Raw genomic sequence first — 20518 nt, 5'->3', positions numbered from 1 at the left:
AAAAAAAAAAAAAGTCTTCGTCACAGATTCCAGAGATTCTACTATTATAGATTTAATTTATGTTAAATCTATTTCCTTCTATATTAAATATCATAAACAAATATTTCTGAGGGGGGCGGAAATATTTAAAAACTGTAGTATAATATTGTTTCCCTGTTGCTTTCTGAACCGTCTGGAGCAGGGGTGGAGGTCAGTGTCGAGGATGGTGGCTTTGCCTGGAGAAGCAGATTTGCTCTCCAAGCCTCCTTTCCTTTGGATGTCATGGCTTTCCTAAAAAATTTTCCAGGCACCCCAAATGGCTGTCAACCAAAGCAGCCAGGTTTTGTTTCAAAGGATAATGTGCCCAGCATAGAACTGGCTGCTGGAAGATACAATCAAACAGAAGCGGTGGCTGACAAGGGCTTATATTCTAGGTAGAGAGACAGAATAAGTGTGTGGAAATAATCAGTGAGTTCATCAGGAAGGTATATTCCCACAGAATATCCTAAGAGGGTGAAGTGCTACGTTGTGTAGTAATTACAGTCTGTATGGGGGAATGACAGGGCAGGCTGGAGAGACTGTCATTCCAAAAATCAATTCTGGCCTAAAGCCGCCTTGGAATTTCTACGGGAAGGTTCAAGGCCAGCTGCTAAAAGTGCATGCTTCTTTTTCCCCTTCCCTAGGAGCTGTGACAGGCAGAATAGTAACAACGGGGAACATTTCTGCAGAGGAAGGTGGCTCTGTCACCTTGCAATGTCACCTCTCCTCCACTACTGCTAAAGTGACCCAGGTCAACTGGAAGCAGCAGGACCAAGTTCTGGCCATTCATCATGCCAGCTTGGGCTGGCACATCGACCCAGCCTTCACGGAGCGAACAGTCCCGGGCCCCAACCTGGGCCTCACCCTCCAGTCACTGACTAGGAACGACACAGGAGAGTACATCTGCATCTATCACACCTACCCTGACGGGATTTACAAAGGGACGCTCTTTCTGGAAGTCCTACAAAGCCCAGGTATGCCCTCTGGAGCAGGGTGGCTGGTGATCGTCATCCTCTAGGGTAGAAAATGCATTCCTGCACAATACTGCAGAGTGGGGCCTCCCAACCCTGGTTCACATTTGAATCACCTGGGAGCTTTTAAATGGTACTGAGGCTGGCACCCCATCCCAGACCAGTTCAGTCACAGGGGCAGAGCAGGTTGTGCTAGGTTCTAAAAGCACCCCGATGATTTGAATGCGCAGCCAGGATTGAGAACCACTGTTCGGCTAAAAGCACCTCTTATGTATATTTGTTAGGAAGACCGGTTGTTCAGGTCTTGTGAGAAAGGATCTCATTAATTAGTTTAGCATCGATCATGCAAATTAGAATTAGCCACTAAGTTTATAAAGGATTAGAGCTCAGTGCTAAGTGTAAATGTACAATAATTTACATTTCTGTGGTACTTCATAGTTTCCCAAATGCTTTCACTTTCATTATCCACCTGGACACTTAAACCAGTTCTCTGGAGGGTGGGAAAGGGTTGTTATCATGGCTGAGGGACAGGATAGCAGAGTCTTGATGGGCTCAGGCAGCCTGGGTCCAAATCCTGGTGTTGCTGTTGACCTCAGACAAGATTATTGGGCTTCTCTGTGCCTTGTTTTTCTCGTCTGTGAAATGAGGAAAAGATGTAAGACCTCACGAGGAGCTAACGTAGGATTGAATTACTTACTAAAAAAAAAAAAAGAATGCCCTTAGAACAGTCCCTGGAACATGACAAGCATGAATTCAGTACGGAAGTAAGCATGAACGTAAGTATGAACACGATCCCCCGGTTCCCCTCTGACTGTTGGGTGGAGGTAGAAGCTGAGGCTTGCTCAGAGCGGTACAGCCGATTTTAACACAGGTGTTCTGGTTCCACTCAACTACACCCTCAGAACTGCCATTTGCTGACATCAGTGGTGTTGGAGATTAAGTTTGATGAGTTAGCAAAATATGTGTAAACTGAGAAGATAAAAGTTTATCTTAAAGTTTCTTCTCAAGTGCTCCTCCTTGAGGGCCCCTGGCGTAGGCCAACGCAGCATGTGGGGAAGAGCCTCCACCCTTTTCTGGTTCCATGGAGAGCCCTCTGCACCCCCTCTGACCCTCTCCAACTTTGGTCTCCGTCAGTCCTCTTTCCCTACCTGTGGCCGAGGCAGGAGACTGAGTCCTTAGAGCAGGAGGAACACATTCTGGGGAATTTGGGCTCCCCCCCTGCTCCTGGTACCTTGTGCGTACTGGGGGTGCTGCCCTTGCTCTAAGTGCCATCCTCCCGGCAATCTAAGCCCTTTGTTAGAAGGAAGAGGGGCCCGGCCTCTGCTACACCCTTCTCCTTTCAAGACTGCCCTGGACACCCGGGTTCTGCCCAAGTTCCTGGGAAGGAGGTGGGGATGGGATGAGGCAGCCTGGAAACCCTTCCACTTATAGTCCAGCACACATCCTGACAATTGTCCTGTTTCCCTCACTCTCTCCTTGGGTCAAGCATCACTCATCTTTTCAAAACTCTCTTCCCGGCTCTTTCTCCTTGCATTTACATTTTACATCTTCATAGAACTTCACTTATTCATGCTTTAATTCATGTCATGAATATTTATTAAGCACCTGGTAGGTGCCAGGTGCTGGCAAAACAGCAAAGGATAAAGCTCCAGAACCTTACTCCCTCCAGGGTCTCACGGCCGAGTTGGAGTAAGTGTTATAGGCTTAAGGTGAAAGGTTATATGCTTTTTTACTTCTTTGTACTTTAATGTTCTTCCAATTTTTTTTTTAATATGTATTTATTTATTTATTTTGGCTGTGCCTGGTCTTAGTTGGGGCACGTGGGCTTCTTAGTTGCAGCATGCAGGCTCTTAGTTGCGGCATGCATGTGGGATCTAGTTCCCCGACCAGGGGTCAAACCCGGGACCTCTGCATTAGGAGCGCAGAGTCTTACCCACTGGACCACCAGGGAAGTCCCTGTTCTTTTAATTTTTAATTAAACTTTTTTTATACTAGTATGATTATCAATATGAAGTTTAATAAAGAAAAGAATCACTTTCTGGTTTTTTTCTGGTTGTTATTTGTTTCACTTCATGATTATGACTGAAACTGATTTTGTCAAAAGGAGAAAGGAGTGTTAAAATGGTCTGCGCTGGTGTCAAGTGTGTGGGGTACACCCCTTGAGAGATCAGGCATTAGTTTCATGATGGGCCCGGCAGATGCTCTGCTGCCCGAAGAGCTGGACTTGAGGACGCCAGTCCTGTGGTTAGAGAAAGGCCTGGCCAATTCCCACGCCCGTGCCATGACACTGAGGCTTCCCTTGTAATGGCTGCCCTTTGCTTCCAGCCTCTGCCCACTCACCTTTGTTTTGTCCTCCCTCTAGTGGCTGAGCACAGCGCTGGGTTCCAGATCCCATTGCTTGGAGCCATGGCCACAGTGCTGGCAGTCATCGGCACAGCAGTCATTGTGGTGGTCACACTGGCCAGAAAGGTAATGACTCTGGCTGCATATCTCAGTCCTGGGCATCCCATCTCTGCCACCCTGGTCCTTTCATGTCCCCTTTGTGTCTAGAAGTGATCTCTCCCACTGTTCATTGTGCCTTCTTCACAGTCCTTGCTCTGCCTTTCAGTGGCATTGTTTATGCTCTTTTGCTGTCCCTTCCCTTGTCTGGGAGCTCCTGAAAGGTTGGATCTGTATCCTTCCCATCTTGCTGTGGCCTACAATTCCTGGCTCCTGCTTGTCCCTTAAGCCACTCCTCTGAGAGTTTGATTTAGCCACTGTGATTTTGATGCGTCTTGGGCATCTACTCTGTGCCGGGGGGTTTTGAACATTAGCTCCTTTAATTTTAACAACCCTTCAGTAGTGCTGGGCTATCTAGCACTTCCGCAGAATGAGAAATCAACACTCCAAAGATTTAGGGGTAAAAGGTACATGGCAAGATGAGTAGGTTGTAAATCCTCCGTTACTCTTGCTTAAGAGGTCACGTGGCTGAAAGAGTATTGGATGGGGAACTGGAAGTTTCTAATCTCAGCATTGAGTGTGTGATGATAGGGATGCTGTTTCATCTTCCAAGTCTCCATTTCTTCATATATAAAATGGGGATTATGATTCTGCTCGCTCTATATCACAGGGTTGTGATGAACAGGTGGCATATTGCATGTGAAAGCTTTGTAAACAATGAAGAAATATATCCACATCCTTGTGTGGTAACTGGTAGTTAGTGATTAGAATAAGCAAAAGAATTCCCACTCCTGTTTTGTCTGCCCTGTTGGGTCTTTTAAGCCATCCCAGGTTGCCTTAACTTAAGTTACTAAACAAACACTTGGGGGGACACAGGCCTGTGATTCCCAACACCTTGTTTCAGATCCTCTTCCCTAGTGCCTGACTCACTTTCCCTCCAACTCTGGTTCCCCTCCGTTAACAACTCAACTCTGCAGCCTTGCTTTGCTCTCTCTGGACTGGTACCTGGTGCTGTTATTCCTGATACATGTGGGTTTACAGTTACCGCTTTATTTTCTTCATATTTGTTTTGCCTGTTTTATTCCCCAATCTTTCTTGCTGCCTTTTGAATTAAGTACTTTTTGTTATTAAAAAGATCCATTTAGTAGTTATGCATTTTTCTTTTCTTTTAGTGGTTACACTAGAGATTACAAAATAGATCCCTGATTTATTAAAGTCTAATATGTATTAGTACTTTCATCATTTCTTGGATTTTGCAAGAACCTTAGAACACATTAACTCTTTACCTACCTCCCCAACTTACTGCTATTATTGTCATGGATTTTAGTTCTCTATTTTAAACCCCAAAGAAATGATTTATTGTCTTATGAGCCAATATTCATTTAGATTTACCCTTTCTGTTGCTTTTCACTTCTTCCTGCATGTTCTATCTTATAACTAGGATAGTTTTCCTTCTGCCCAAAGAATATCCTTTAGTATTTCCTTGTGGGCAGGCATGCTAGTGATGAATTATCTTGCTTTTTGTTCATCTGAAAATATCTTAATTTTTCCTTAATTTAAAAGTGATATATTTGTTTTCCTGGGTATAGAATTCTATGTTGGTAGTTATTTTCTTTCAACATGTGGGAAATATTGTCCCATTGTCTCTGGCTTCTCATATTTCTGTTCAGAAATTATACGAGAATCTTATTTTTGCTCCTTGGAAGATAATGTTTTTTTTTTTTCTGGTTCTTTAGAAATTTTCTTTCTCTTTGGTTTTCAGCAATTATATGGTGATATAATTGGATATAGTCATCTTTGTATTTATTCTCTTTGGGGTTTGAAGTGCTTTTTGAATTTGTAGCTTGATATCTTTTGTCAGTTTTATATCATTCTTGGCTATTACTTCTTCATGTATTACTTGTATTATTGGCTTTTATATCATTCTTGGCTATTATTTCTTCATGTATTATTGAATTCTAATCACGTGATATTTTCAACATTTTCACTTTTTCCAACATCCCTTACCCTCTTTTTTGTATTTTCCATCTACTTGTCTCATCAAGTGTTTTCTTTGGACATACCTTCCAGTTTACTAAGTATCTTCTTGGATGGATCTACTCTTCTATTAAACCCATCCCTTAAGTTCTTAATTTCCGTTATCATATTTTTCAGATCCAGGATTTCTATTTTGTTCTTTGTTTGGATAGTTTAAAGTCTGCCAAAGTTCCCAATCTTGTTTTTAATTCTTTGAAAATGTTAATCATAGTTATTCTGAAATCTGTGCCTGATACTCCTATTAATTGGGTTCTCTATGGGTCTTTTAATATTCTCTCTTTTTGCTTGTTTTTTGGACCTATCTTATCTTTTTGACTGTTTACTTTTCATTGAATGCTGTATTTCTACGTGAAAACCTGTGGTCATAATTTGAGGCTGTGGATAATATCATCTTCCTCTAAAGAAGATTCCTTTTTGCTTCCATCAGGTAACTAATCTTCAGGCAGTAGCATTCCCATCACCTTAATTAAATCAGTAGTGAGAGGATTTAAAGCTGGATTTAATTTCCGCTACTTCCTTACTTGTAGAGTGTAGTCCTTTGGGGTCCCAACTCAAAGCCTGTAGTGTTTGCCAGAGTCTCCCTTCCTCGGTGGCCTCTGAACTCCAAATTTTGTCCCTCCAGCTAGAAATTCTGTGTAGCTAATTTGCCTCTCAGCCATGACTTTCAGGCAATTTTTCTAGGAGAAAATCCATACCCCTCCCAACCCCACATGCTCATCTCATCTCTCTGGGCTTCCTACTCCTGGATCTTGCTCCCCAGACCACAAATTTCTCACTGATTTGATAGACTTCTGATTAATACAGATAGATGTTTATAATATTTTGTTCAGTTTTTCTACCTATTCTCCCCGGAAAGGTTGGTTCAAAGCAACATAGGCAATCATTGTTCTACCAGAAGCAGAACTCCTATTTCTGATGTTGTATTTCATATCTGCACTCAAAGGCTGACTTTTACAAGCAGAACATATTTACCCAGTCCACCCACTCTGTACCTTTGGCTATATTGGGTCAAGACCCCCAACTCGAGTTCTAGCCCCTCTGTACCTGATTCCTGAACAGCCATTTAGCCTGAATGTGGCCAGGTCACTGCCAGTCCCATAGAGGGAGGGATTTGGACAGATGTGTGTTCTTAAGCTCTGGTTCCATCTTGCTTGCTTATTGTGAGTTTTTGTCCTCTTTTTCCTTTTCTCCCTCTCTCAGAAATGGACCATCCTTTGACTTTCTCTTCTTTTTTATTTAACATCTATTTTATTATTTTACTCTTGTCACTCCTCTGAAGACCGAGAGCTACTTCCCTCTCCAGGCCTCAGAGTTGAGATGAATTGCACAAACTAGAATTGCTTAATAAGAAAGTGCTATCGTAATGTTCCTCCACTTAGACCTCATGGTATTTTGCATTTTAAATAGCCTTAATTCTATATCCCTGCCTAGGATAAAAATTGTATATATTTTCCTAGTGTTAATTCTGCTTATGGAGTTACACTTTTTTGCACATTCATGTCTATTACCAGTGACTAATCTTGAACATTTAGTCTAATATCTTACATCTTAAATTCTCTTAGTTTTCTGTGTAGATAAACTCAGTTTGCTTTCTGTAACCTACCATCAATAACTAAGGTATTGTTGTAAAAATAACACGTTCCATTTGACACATGTTCTGTCTTCAGTCAGATCTACAAATGAAGAGAGCGCAGGAACACTCACTCTAACCTTATTTTACTGAGAACAGATTGGAGTGAGGATAGGAAAAGGTATTTTGGTAGCAAAACCAAAGTCTTGTTCCCCTCTGAGTTACAAATTGGCCAGGTCTCCCCCAGTCACTGGTCTAACAGTGCTCCAGGCACCTGTTGGACCTTGTTAATTTGGTCTAGAGGAAGTGAAAGAGATTCTCCAAATGGTAGGAAAGCTCATGTGATAGGTGAAAGTTACATAAAATCTAATATCAGAAGATGACTGCCTGGTCCACCAACTTGCCTACAAAAATCTCTTGTCCTATGGTTCAAACCCTCACTTCCAGGTTTATGAAACAAACACTGAGATTGCTGACCTACCTGGTTCATAGAGATGTGGCCACTTATTCCTTGTCATTCAACAGACATCATGGAACAGAGTACTGGGGATCCAGCAGTGGCTGAGATGTGGCTAGTGCTATCGAGGAAGTCAATGACTTACAGTATTTTCATTTATGTCTTGGCTATCACAGTAGACAGGTTTAGTAAATGAAACCTCTAGGGGAAGATGAGGGAAAGAGAAGTGATTGACTAGAGGGGAGAGGTGAAGAGAATGATGATTGATCTCTGAGCTGGGCAGGGAGCTGTTATGGTGGTTGGTGAACAAATGTCCTCTGCTGTCACCAGAGCTCTGTAGCTCTGGCATGGACATACGGAAAGCTCTTTAGAAGCAGCAGAACACATTTTCCTGTTAAGGATTAAGACTGGTTCATTTTCAGGCCAGTATCCCAGAGCAACTTTGGTCATCTCTGTATAAGGGAAAGGGGAAAAGGTGAAAAGAGAGAGTCCAGTAGCTATCAAGTTCTGTGGCTCCCCTTCTAAAATGTTTTATTCACCAGCGCCCTCTTTGACATGTCCACTGCTTCCTGTCTAAATCAGTTCCTCTCTGTTTTTTCATGTGCTTTGGCTATAGTTTCCAGTCTTCTCTCTCTCTTTGCTCAAATGCATTTTACACCTGTATTATTCAAGGTCCATCAGGGAACACATAGTATTCTCAAGATGAGTAGTTTGAGGATAGTTTAATAAGGAGATTTACAAAGGACTGGGAAGCATATAAGGAAACCATAAGCGGGAGTGTAGGAGTGTGTTGTTACCAACCCTAGTTCTTTAGGGGAAAGGAGAGAGGATGATTACTGGAACCTGGGAGGGAGGATGATTACTAGGACCTGGAAAGAGAGAGTTGTGTGGAGGGACCACCTTGAGAAGTACTGTAATCTTTGATTGAAGGCCACAGCCAGTCCAAGTCCACCCTGCAGAGAGAATGCCAGGAGAATATACACCCTCACCTCGCATTCTTTCCCTCCATTCTCCTATTGTTGCTTTGCGTTGGCTGAACCCAAACTTAAGCCAGAGGACAAGGGAACTCACTGATTCAGTACGCGTAGTTCAGTCTTCTTTGGGCACAGAAGAGGGTGCAGAAGGTTGGAGAGTGACGTTGAAGGCTGAACAGACAGTATCCAAGCCAGTACTATTATAGACCTGGAAATGGGCAAGAAATCTTGACTTTCCATGCTTCAGTCTACTCTCGTGTATCCTTGATCTTTTGATTATACATTTAAGCAATACCCTTGTTGGCTGTCCATTTATATTTCTCCTAGGAACACACTGGACTTTATTAGCCATCTTAATATCCCTGTGGGCCAGGCTTCCTTGGCTGCCATTGCAGTAGTTAAATCCACCTTGTTTCTTAAGTGCTGCCATCTGTCCCTATATTATTTTGGGATCTCCTCATCCCTCTTTCTACTGGGGATCCAGTTCTGTAAAAGCATCGCCTACTTCAGCCCCAGCCTACAGAGGAGAGATATCTCTGAGCCCCTCAATGATGCTGGTGCTCCCTTCACTAGCACATTCCTTTTCACATCAATAAAAGGGTGTCTTCTGGATCTTCCCTAGAAACATAATCAGCTGTTGGATTTAAAAAATTACTTAGTACAGGGATTGGCGAAGTTTCTTTGTAAAGGGCCAGGATCTTTTAGCTTTTGTGGGCCTTACGGTCTCTGTTGCAAAAATTCAGCTCTGCCATTGCACTGTGAAAGCACCACAGACAATATGTAAATGAGTGAGTGTGGATGTGTTTCAATAAATCTTTATTTATAAACACTGAAATTTGAATTTCATATAATTTTCATGTTTAATAAAATACTGTTCTCTTGAATTTTTTTTCAATCACTTAAAGATATAAAATCCATTTTTAGTTCATGAGCAGTACAAAAGTCTGTGGTGTCCCAGATTTGACCCATGGGCCTTTGTTTCCCAATCCCTGATTTAGTAGACTGTATTGGGAAAAACTCTGTTTGTCTGTCTTTTCCTCTTTTCTACTCTTAGTACTGCACAGAACACTTCTGACACTAGATGTGTGGGTTTATTGCCACACTGACCAACTCTCCTACACCCCCTGAGTGTCCTACGATCAATCCAGTCCTGACACTATCTGCTTGGAGTTAACATCAGGTTAGGGGCTCAGTCCTCCAAGACTGCCTTCCTTCAGATGCCAATTGCAAGTCCCAGGATGTCACCTGTACCTTTGACTGACTGGCTGTATATTGAGCTTCCTACAACCCTCTCCTCGGATTCGATAATTTGCTAAGACAACTCACAGAACTCAGGGAACACTTACTTAGATGTACCTGCTTATTATATAATAAAGAATTTGATAAAGGATACAGATGAATACCCAGATGAAGGAAATACATAGGGTGAGGTCTCAAAGGGTCCTGAGCACAGCTGCTTCTCTCCCCAAGGTGCTGGGTGTGCCGCCCTCCCAGCATGTAGATATATTCATCAACTCCAAATCTCATACTTCTGGGATTTTTATGGAGACTTCATCACACAGGCATGATTGGTTATTAACTCATTTTCCAGCCCCCTCCACTCTCTGGAGAATAAGGAGTAGGGCTGGAGGTTCCAAGCTTCTCATCATGGCTTGGTCGTTCTGGTGACCAGCCTCCATTCAGGAGCCCAGCAAAAGTCGCCTCATTGGAACAAAAGACACTCCTGTCACCCAGGATATTCCAAGGGATTTAAGAGCCCTGTGTATGACATTCCTATCACTCAGGATATTTTAGGAGTTTAGGGAGCTCTGTGTCAGGAACTGGGGTTAACAGAGAACAAATATTAGCAGGAACTGGGGGTAGAGACAAATATATGCTTCTTACTATTCCACATGGGTCCATGATAACATCCCCACTTCTCTGAGCATTTTGTTTCTTTCTTCCCTAGTTTTCCAAAGCACTGTTGGCATCTCTGTTGACAGCTGTGTCCCGGGGCCTTGTGAGGGTGTTAGATCTTGAGTCATGCGATGTGTCCTAATATTGACAAATGATGTGTCCCTCATGCAGTCTTAAGTTCTACTCACCCAGCCCTGATCCACTCCCCTCAGGATTCACTCCCAAACATACCCTCCCAGTTCCACCAGTATGTGTTAGCTCCTTTTGTTACAAACTCTCTCCTCCCTCAGCATGCCCAGGATTCCCTCAGTTAGTGTAGGTTGAGATTTTTGTTAATTATGGGCCAATGGCCAATAGGGGAGGGGAGGCAGGTCCTGACAGGACCCATCTTCCATCCCGGGGAAGGGGGTCACCTCTGCAGCTCCAGATGATGCAAGAGAAGCTGGTGGTTCAAGGCTCCCAAGTTCATCTACCAAGAGATCCTCCTCCCAATGCACAGAAATGCCTCCATTCCCGCCCAGACCCTGATTTTGGTGGAGTCTTGCCCAGGCTTAGAATTCAGCCTTCTTTGAAGTTCTGTCGCCCTTATAGGTAGGTCCTCTGCCTGCTCTTCAGTGTTGGAGGTGAGCGTTTCTTTAAATGTTGCCAAGGAAGAGGAGCTTTGATTCTCACACTTTGCTTTCAGGTGCTGGTAGATCCGTCATGTTCTCTTCTCAGTCCAACAGCAGAATTTAGTAAAAGCCACCCAATCCCACAGTCCTAACAAGCACTATCTGCTCTATACTTCTCAAATGTCAGAGCTGTTGCATCAGCTCATAATCCCCTTCCCTTTGTGTCTCTTCCCATTTCACCACCAGTGGTGGGGTCTGTATTCCCATCCAGCTGGTGAGGGATTCCCCTCCACAATCCCATCCTAGAGTCTGCCTTCTAGGGCCATTCCCAGGAGCAACTGTTTTAGATTTGTGCCCAGACATAGAGCCTGGCATGGGAATTCCGGTGAGAGTGACTTATTGGGCTGGGCTCTCAGATGAAGAGTAGTGAAGGAAGCAGGGTAGGGCTAAGGGATGTGGTTTTGGGGGAGATGTGGTTGAAGCAGATTTGGTCACACCTTGAGGAGGGAGCCAGCCTTTTGAAAACCCACCTCAGCCCGTTGTTGACTGCTGGCTGCTCACCAGGAAAGGTCCAAGAGCAATTCTCCAGAGAAGGGGCAGCTGTGAGCCACTCATAGCCTAGATTCCCAGTGTCTGGGGAAGGGAAGCACTGGTCAGGTGGAAAGGCGATCTGAGCAGGGCACCAACCGTATTCCCTAAAGACGCTGAGAGCCAGTAGGTTGAATTATTTAGGAGTTTGGCGTTTGGAATCAGACAGACCTAGGGTTTGGATTCTGGCTCTACCACCTGAGTAGCTGGACCACCTAACTTTGCTGACCCTCAGCTTCTTCATCTGTAAAATGGGAACAATTATGGTATTGCCCTATTAGGGTTGTAGAAAAACTCAAGTCATATAATTCACATAAGGCCCCTGGCATTTTTCCTGGCATGTACTGATAACCATTATTTATTAAGTTCTTATAATTATTATAAAATTTATGTACTGTAGCACCTCATGATACCTGGTGCTCAATAAATTAGTTATATTGCATAGAGTGATTGTGACTAAATGAATGAATGTTATTTGCTAAGCTACTATCAGGAAAAGTGCACCCAGGGGAGCTTCTGTGAGGAGAGATGGGTGTGTCCAGCTGCAGGACGGTGACTGCCAAGTGTCTGTTCTCACGTGCTCCAAGAGGGTAACATTTGTCCTGCAAATCTCCATAGTCGCTATCGTTGTAGCTTCGTTTGGTCTTTTAGAACAACATCAAGGCCTTAATTCCAGACTTGTTTTTTACACTGATTACAATTACAGGGTTCCCTGTGCAGGACGGAATGAAAACAGAACAGCTGAGAGACCCAGCTCAGGCATATTTACATTTCCCAGAGGATTTTTGGAAGCCAAAATAGTCCTAAGATTCAAAGGCAAGGGTAGAGCAGTCTAAGAATGGGAACGAGAACACACCAACACAAAAAGCCACAATCAGCTCTTTGAGAAAGAATTGGGTGTCTGTATTTTCAAAATGGATAGGGTGGCATCAAGGGATGTAGGACTTCTCTGAAGCAAAGAATCAGCGTGACCTACGATAACAACCCTTTTCTTCACACCTACAGTAAGGCGCAGCCACTTCTACTGAGAAGGAATGAATGAAACAGTCCGTGGGCCCCAGCTCCTCAGGGCCCGCAGTGAGGCCGCACCTGTAACTTCTGATATGTGTTCAAGGCGCCCATCCATGCCGCCCACCCTCCCGCTCAGCCTCTCTGCGTCTATTTATGTCCCGCAGAGCTTGACACTAGCCGATGAGGGTGGTGCTGTTTCCTATCCTGGAAGCAGGGGGGTGGGCACAATGAAATTTGGTTTGCGTTTGTTGTTATTTTCCAAGCCTGTGTGCGGTGGCTCTTTGTGATTCTGTCATTTGGACCTACAGTGGGGCTAGGTGACCTGCTTTAGAGCAGTATCCGTGAAGGCCGAGAGGCTGTCACCTTTGCATTGCGCGCCATTAGGCATTTCTCCTGCCATCCCGCTTGTGCCTGCTGTTCTTGGATTTTCTTGCCTGTAAAGCACAGCCCTCATCTATGACGCTGCCATATGGACGTGATGGCTGATTTCACATCCTTGATTTTCCCAAACAGGTTTCACGGTCTATCCTCTTGTCTCATAAGTGTAAATGTACTTGTCTGACCATGAGTCCATATTTTGATTTGGAAAATCCCGTTTATTTAGATTTGGGGCCGGGTGGCGGGGAGCGAGCGAGGAAAGAGAGAGACAGAGTGAGTTTGTGTGTGTTCGTGTGCATTTCAGTCCTAAGACATACTGAGCATCTGTTATGAACTCCGAGGTTACCAAGAGGAGTACAGCACAGATCCTCCCCTCAGGGGAGCTCACGGTTTGGGGCCTGAAGAGACAGAAGGGTAAACAAATTCCAGGCAGCACTGAATGTTACAACAGAGAGCGCCCAGGGCCGTAGTGGAACACACAGGGAGGATGTTACTCTCCCGGAAGAGTCAGTGACGTCTTCTTGGACAACGTGCTGCAGAGCCGGGCCTGGAGGAGTGAGCAGCCAGCTTTGCAGGGAACTGTGGTGAATGGACAGTGGGCGTAACATACACCAAACTGGAGAGGCAGGAAACAGTGCATGGCATTCGAGACACTGCAAGATGAGAGGCAGCTTGGCTGAGAAGAGCACGGTCTGGAGTCCCACAAACCTAAGTCAGAACTGGGACTTCACCTGTCTGAACCTATCAGCTCGCTCGCAAGTAGAAACGTCAATAGGGTTGTTGCTGAGATGACATAAAGAAGCTAGCCCTCTTGGTGCTCACGGCAGATTCTCAATCAACCGTGCCTCTCTGGCATCCAGGCCCTATACCAGGAGTTGGGCTGTTGGTTGGGCAAGCACTGCAGCAAATGAAGCTGGAAAAGTGAGTGTGGCCAAATCACAGAGGGCATTTTGGGGGGCATCACACACAGCCCGCTGTGGGAGGTAAAGCGAAACTACACGGGGCGTGTGGGCTTGCTGTGGGTGGTGAGACCCGCCCGCAGCTGGACCTCTGGGTCTGGAGCTCAGGGCGGAAGCCTGGGCTGGTTTGGGTAGGGATTTGGGGATCCCTAGAGGACAGAGGGTGGTTGCAGCTGTACATAAGGATGAAGTGTCGCGTGTGCGGCACAGAGGAAGAGAGAGTACCGGGTGCGAGAAAGCAGAGACCGAAACCCCGAGGAACCTCTTTACCTGGGGAGCTGAGTGTCAGCGGAAAAAAAGAGCAGGCCTGGCCGCGGAGGAGGAGAAGCGGGGAGAGTGATGCCGCGGGGCCCAGGGAAGGAGAACATCTCGAAGAGGAAGCGGTCAGCGGTGTCAGAGGCAGCGAGGAGTAAGAGAGAGCTGGGACTGGAAACCGTCTGCCCGGGCTCAGCGAACAGGCAGGAGCGCGTGGGCCGCGTGCGCGTGCAGCCCGGAGCCTTTCAGGGGAGCGGTTAGTGCTGAAGTCTACTGTGAAGAGGCTGAGAAATTAAGGGTTAAGGAATTGCTGTGGATAAGAACACAGCTTTGTGAGTGTGTGTGTGTGTGTGTGTGTGTGTGTGTGTGTGTGTAAGAAAGGAAGAGATCATTAGAACTATGGATCATGTTGGGGAGTAATTTTTAAATAACATCCCCATATACTCACTCTGTAGTTTTTTTTGTTTTTGGAAGAACTCGCTCAGAATCCGTTCTGCGGAAGGCGGCCTCGGGAGGAGGCCGTCTGAACAGGAGGAGTGGAGGCCCAGCGTCCTGTCCTCCCCGGGCAGATGTGTGCGGGCGGACGCCGGCCTCTGCAGGGAGCAGCCGGGAGAGGACTGCGCAGAGCCCGAGCCGCACGACTACTCCAACGTCCTGAGTTACAGAAGCCTCGCCAGCTTCAGCGTCCTCGCCAGCTTCAGCGTCCCCGCCGAGAAGGGCTAGCTCCCGGGGGCACCCTCTGGGAGACACAGTCCTGCCTGTGCTATTACAGGTGGACGTATTGGGGTCTGCCCATCACGGCTCTGTGTGTGTGTGTGTGTGTGTGTGTGTGTGTGTGTGAGTGTGCATGCATGTGGACGTCTGCACACGTGTGTGTGCGGTGTGTTCGGTTGAGTGAATGTATGTCGTCCTCCTCTGTGTCTGCATTCCCTTTACCCTTCCCTTCTGTTCCATCTTGGCAGATCCCGGGGAGGAGCTTATGTCTTGATTACCAATGCAAAGTTAAAAAACCAAACAAACACTTGACCTGGTTTTGAATCTGGCAGTTGGAACAGATCCTGTGGCTGAGATCTGCATTCCCCCTAAAAGCTCTGGGCAGGGTTCAGGGCTACAGGAGTCTGTGGTGGATTTCGGGGATGGGTGACTGCAGAGCCACCTCATCTCATTTGTCACTGTCATCTGCATCAACGTTCACACATTCGTGGCATTTTAGGACCAAGGCATGCTACCAGCTTGTATGCGGAGATTGGAGGATGACTAAACCATCGACCCGGGTCCCAGCCCTTTGAGAACTTAACAGTTCAGTGGGGAGACAACATTTACATTAAAAGGTAGTGAGGAGATAAGGGTCCAAGACACAGGCCTTTGGGAAGAGATGTCAGTGCAGGGTGAGATGGTCAGGATAAGCTTATCTGTGGGGAAGTGGCCTGGGAGGATGTAGGGAACAGTGAGGCTGGGCTGGGAGAGCAGGATTTTTGTCTAGGGAATTCATAGATTCTAAAGTTGGGAGTTGAAAGTCCCACATGGAAGACCCTGGCATCAAGGGAGCCAGCAAGACTTCAGATTCTATTCTCTGGGCAGACTTTCAAATCTCCTTTTGCTTGATGCACGTAGAAGCTAGTGATGGCCTGATATAGAGGACTCTAGGCTCTTCCAGTCACGTGCATTGGGGAAGTCCACAGAAATGGTGTATATCCGCTGCAGGAGCTGTAGTTCAGCCCTTGGGCCAAGATCCACCTCTTCTCTATCAATCTGCCATTGAGCCTTTGAAGAAAGAATCTGTTTCCCACCGAAAGGAAAATCTGGATTTTAAAATAGGGACTCTTCACAGGAAAACAAAGGAGGGGGATGGAAGTTTTAAAAAATGATCACCTCAAACTAGCTGCCTGGAACCCTTAAATTCACACCCTGAGCTCTTTGTGCTGGGGTTAGAGTGGCATCTGAGCTGCTCATTTCTGTTCAGCTGACATTCAGGCTTTCTCCTCCCACCACCTCTCTTAGAAGAATGAGGGAGGTTGGGTTTATAGGAGACTGATTTTCTTTCATGGGCACAGGAACAGAGAGAAAATGTGACGCAAGACTGTCCTTTACCAATGGTTAAAATAGAACATTGCCCTGCTCCCTCAGAATTAGGCTGGTTGAGTGAGGAGACAATTCAACTCCTACTCCTCCTTGGACTTTTTTGATTTTTCTCAGTTCTCTACCAAACAAGTATGTAGTCAGGAGCAATGAGCTGAAATCTGTCCAGAGTGCCAAGTCCTTTGGAAGAAAGATAGATACGTGTAAAAATGCTGTTATTTGCCATGGCAGTTCACAGCATTTTTGTTGCAAAACTAGTGCAGATTGGTTGGGAGTAGAAGACAATTCACAATTCACAGTTCACAAATGAACTAACATATAATGAAAAAAAGGGAGTGGTGGTTTGATTTGGAAAAGGTGTACATTGGGCTGAGGCTGGACTGACAGTTGGGTGTTATTTAACATGATTATGGTAACAGGGAAACATTTACAGATGCCATTTGGATGGTGCTAAAAATACAAAGGAACCCATAGATGTTGTAAATGGGACAGGTTACTAAAATGAGATTGAATTAGACAGAAAATAAATTTGAAAGTGGAATTCATTGAACCAGATTTTCCTTGGAGAACTGAGAAGACAATCCCCTAAAAGCCAGATTCCTGGAGACATGCCTGTCCAGTACGGCAGCCACTTTCCACATGTGGCTCTCACGTGGGATGTGGTTAGTCCTATTGAGATGGGCTGTGCTAGAAGTAGAAAATACATGCCAGATTTTGAAGACTTAATATGAATAATAAGAATGTAAACTGTCACATGAGTAATTGAAAAAATATTGAGTACATGTTGAAGTTATAATATTTTGTATATATTGTGTTAAATAAAATATATTATTAAAATTAATTTCACCTGTTTCTTTTTACTTTCTTAATGTGGCTACTGGAAAATCTAAAATTGCCTATGTGGCTCCCATTGTATTTGTGTTAGACCGCACAGCTGTAGACTCTAAACCCCAGCCAAGGTGGTACCGGGGGAGGGTGTCTATCACTGACTGGTGGACTCTGTCTCTCTCTCATCCAAGACAGGGCTTGAGGAGTCTTTTCCCTCTTATTATGTCTTTTGAGAAGTATAAGGAAGGATCACAGGAGAGATTGAGGTAGGAGACCACTAAGTGTAGACAGGAAGAGCTCCTAAGCTCTCCTGGATCCCCTCTTAGATTCCATGAGAAGGGGAAGGGAGAATAAATGAATCAATAAATGTGAGTTCGAAGAAAAATACATTTACTGACTCCCTACCCCTTATTACTCCACATTCTAAGCCTGGGCATATAGAGTGTGATCTGTAACCCAAAGAATTATACTGAACAAATAAGAGAAATTATGAGTCATGGAGCTTTGAGGTAGATGATCTTCATGAGTGGATAGAACCTTCCCATGCAATTTTATTTCATGACTTGTTCCTTCTCAGCCTGTGGGCCCCTGGAAATGAACCATCACGGACTCAGGTTTATACAGATTCCATCAGTGCTGGGCTGGACAGGCAGGGTGGCCGTGTGTGCTGCACACGAATGGCAGCGTTCTGGTGGGCTCACCAAACCCCACCAAAGGAGGGAGTCAGCAGCGTGGCTGTAGCTGCCAGCTATGAGGTGCGAGTGTTTTGTTCCATCTTCTGGTTCTTTCTAGTCCTGCAAAACTGCAGTAATCCCCCACAACCACTCCAAGCACACCTGCCCAGAGGCCCAGGAGAGCCTTATGCGTGTAAGAGCCTGAGTTTTCTGGAAGTCAGAATTATATACTTTGATGCTTGAGAGAATTCTTTTTTTTTTTTTTTTTTTTTTTGCATAAGTTAGAGTCTAGGACAATACTATCCGATAGAGCTTTCTCTGATGATGGAAATCTTCTATACCTGTGCTCTCCAATATGGCAGCCCCTAGCCACACGTGACTATTGAGCACTTGAAATGTGGCTAATATGACTAAGGAACTTAACTTTAAATTTTATTTAATTTTGATTAACTTAAAAGTAATGTAAATAGCAACATGTGACTGGTGGCTAGTATATTAGATATCACGATTCTGATAATTGCCTTGCATGTGGAGAAAACACAGAGATAAGTGTCTATAAGCCATTGGATGGATCTGCAGATGTTATGCATTTGAAAGGGCTACCACCAGGAAGAAACATGGAGGTCTTCTTCTGTTCTCTTCTGTCCTTCCTTTGATCGAGACAAGCATGACACCAAAAGCAAGCTGTGCATTTACTTATTTCAGACTCTTCCCCAAAGGTTATCTGTGGTAGCTAAGTGGTTCATATAAACAGGGCAAGAACTGGCAAGAAGTTTGCAACTCACAGGTGTTACGCAGGAGTAGACTTGCCTTGCAAGACTTGCCTTGGCCTACAGTCATTCTGACTTCATGTCAGAATGTTGTTAAGAACATCGCCTCTGCCACTAAAAGTCTAGTTGATTTTATGGAGGTCAAAAGAGCAGTAGCTGTGGTGGTGTAGTAGCTGTCGCTGTCGTGGTTTGGGAGTCAGAATACTTGTCCAAGTGCTGAACGCTGCTAGTTAGCCTCACGACATTGGATGAGCCACTTAACCTCTTGATCCTCATTACAAATGTTTCCTTATTTGTAAAATGGTAATAATAATATCTACTTTATAAGGTTCTTGGGGAGATGAAGTAAGATAATGTGGTTGAGTGTTTGTAAGCTGTAAAATGCTGAATTAATGTTATTATTGTGCCTGGCACCGCTTATGGTGCCACAGAGGTCCCTGGGGGGCATCAAATCTTGTTGGGATTTAAGGAATGCTAAGATATTGCAGATATATCCTTGAGGTCTGCAAGCTCTCGGTAAGTATTTAAAACTTCTCTGTGTTAAGTGTGATGATAGTCTTTAGAAAAGTCAAACGTGTCTTGGATATTGATGACCTTCTTATAATAAGGTACTGTCATTGTCTTCAGTCTTCATATTTGTGTTTCGAATTAAGTTGATTTCAAGACAGGGAAGCTTAATTCATAAAAGATTCATTTGCTCCAGGAAGGTGGAGCAGTGGAAGAGTTTGCAATAGTTGAAATACTAGGAAAGTGATGGGAGAGTTGTTCTTACTTTGTACCCTGTCATGTGGGGCCGTGGCATCAGGACCGGGGCAGGCAGTGCACCTCCCTTTGTGAGCAGTGACTTCAAGTCAGCAAAGCTTCATCCAATATATTAAATTTGTGTCATTTACCTGTACTTATTTTTATTTTAGTTTTTTTAAAAACTGAAGTATAGTTGATTTACAATGTGTTAGTTTCAGGTATACAGCAAAGTGATTAAGTTATACTTATATAACATATACATATATACTCTTTTTCAGATTCCTTTCCCTTATAGGTAAAATAAATAAATAAAATAAAATAAAATATTGAGTATTGTTCCCTGTGCTATACATTAGGTGCTTGTTGGTGATCTATTTTATATATAGTAGTGTGTATATGTTAATCCCAACCTCCTAATTTATCCCTCCCCCACTTCCCCTTTGATAACCATAACTTTGTTTTTTATGTCTGTGGGTCTATGTTTTGTAAATAAGTTCATATTTTAGTTTTATAATTCTGTAAGAGGTACAAGCATAATAGGTTTACCTGGTGTTATGTTTGAGCATATTTCAGAAAGGGTTTAATAAAAGTACATTCTATTAATTATTAATTAATGTATTAATAGGAATTATAATAAAAATAATCACAGAGTCTTCCAGTGGGGAGGGGTCTGTGAGAAGTACTTTTTTCCTTTGTAAGTAAGTATATACACATTACTCAAGTTTGAGAAACACTGGTTTGGTATATATATCATTGGATTTCAAAAACTTGACTTCAAGCACTAGTTTATTAATTGTTTTATATTAGGAAAGACATATTTCTGAACTTCTGTCTCTATAAGTTAGTGTAATAATGTTTCACAAGGTAACTGTAGGGATGGATAAAGCGTGTGAAGGAGAAGCTTTGTAAACTGTTAAGTGCCGTATGAGTAGTCCGTGTGCCGTTTACTACTGTTACAGTCCGTGTATAAACCACACCACCACATTTCCAACAGGCAGGAAAGAGGCTTCAGGAGAGAAGATGATGCACAGAGAGATCAAGGACTCTGGGTGAAGCTGGCTGGCATCATTAAGACGTTGCTAAGAGTCACAGAAATCAAATAGAAGATCATGCATCAGGAAAATGTTTCTTTCCTTTTATTTTGTACTTCCTAGAATATCAGGTGAACTTAGGGGCTCAGTGATTGAGTTGCAAGAAGTCAGCATCTAAATTCATAGAGGTCACCTATGGCCCAGGTTCTCCCCATCCCAAGCCCATGC

At 44.2% G+C, this 20518-nt stretch overlaps 1 protein-coding gene across 1 annotated transcript in view; it reads left to right on the top strand.

Moving 5' to 3' along the window:
- Nucleotides 1-18673, top strand: part of TIGIT (T cell immunoreceptor with Ig and ITIM domains) — a 39961-nt gene extending 21288 nt beyond the window's left edge. Inside the window, exons 2-4 of the mRNA XM_082460246.1 lie at nt 663-992; nt 3352-3458; nt 14639-18673. Coding sequence (XP_082316372.1) covers nt 663-992; nt 3352-3458; nt 14639-14887 — 686 coding nt within the window. The 3' untranslated portion in view covers nt 14888-18673. The remainder of the gene's footprint in view (nt 1-662; nt 993-3351; nt 3459-14638) is intronic.
- The last annotated feature ends 1845 nt before the right edge of the window (nt 18674-20518 follow it).

This window comes from Balaenoptera physalus (assembly GCF_965194825.1).
Source record: "Balaenoptera physalus genome assembly, chromosome: 4".
Lineage (NCBI taxonomy): Eukaryota > Metazoa > Chordata > Mammalia > Artiodactyla > Balaenopteridae > Balaenoptera > Balaenoptera physalus.
The sequence above is the reverse complement of the archived record's forward strand: the minus strand, read 5'-3'. Positions and strand labels throughout refer to the sequence as shown.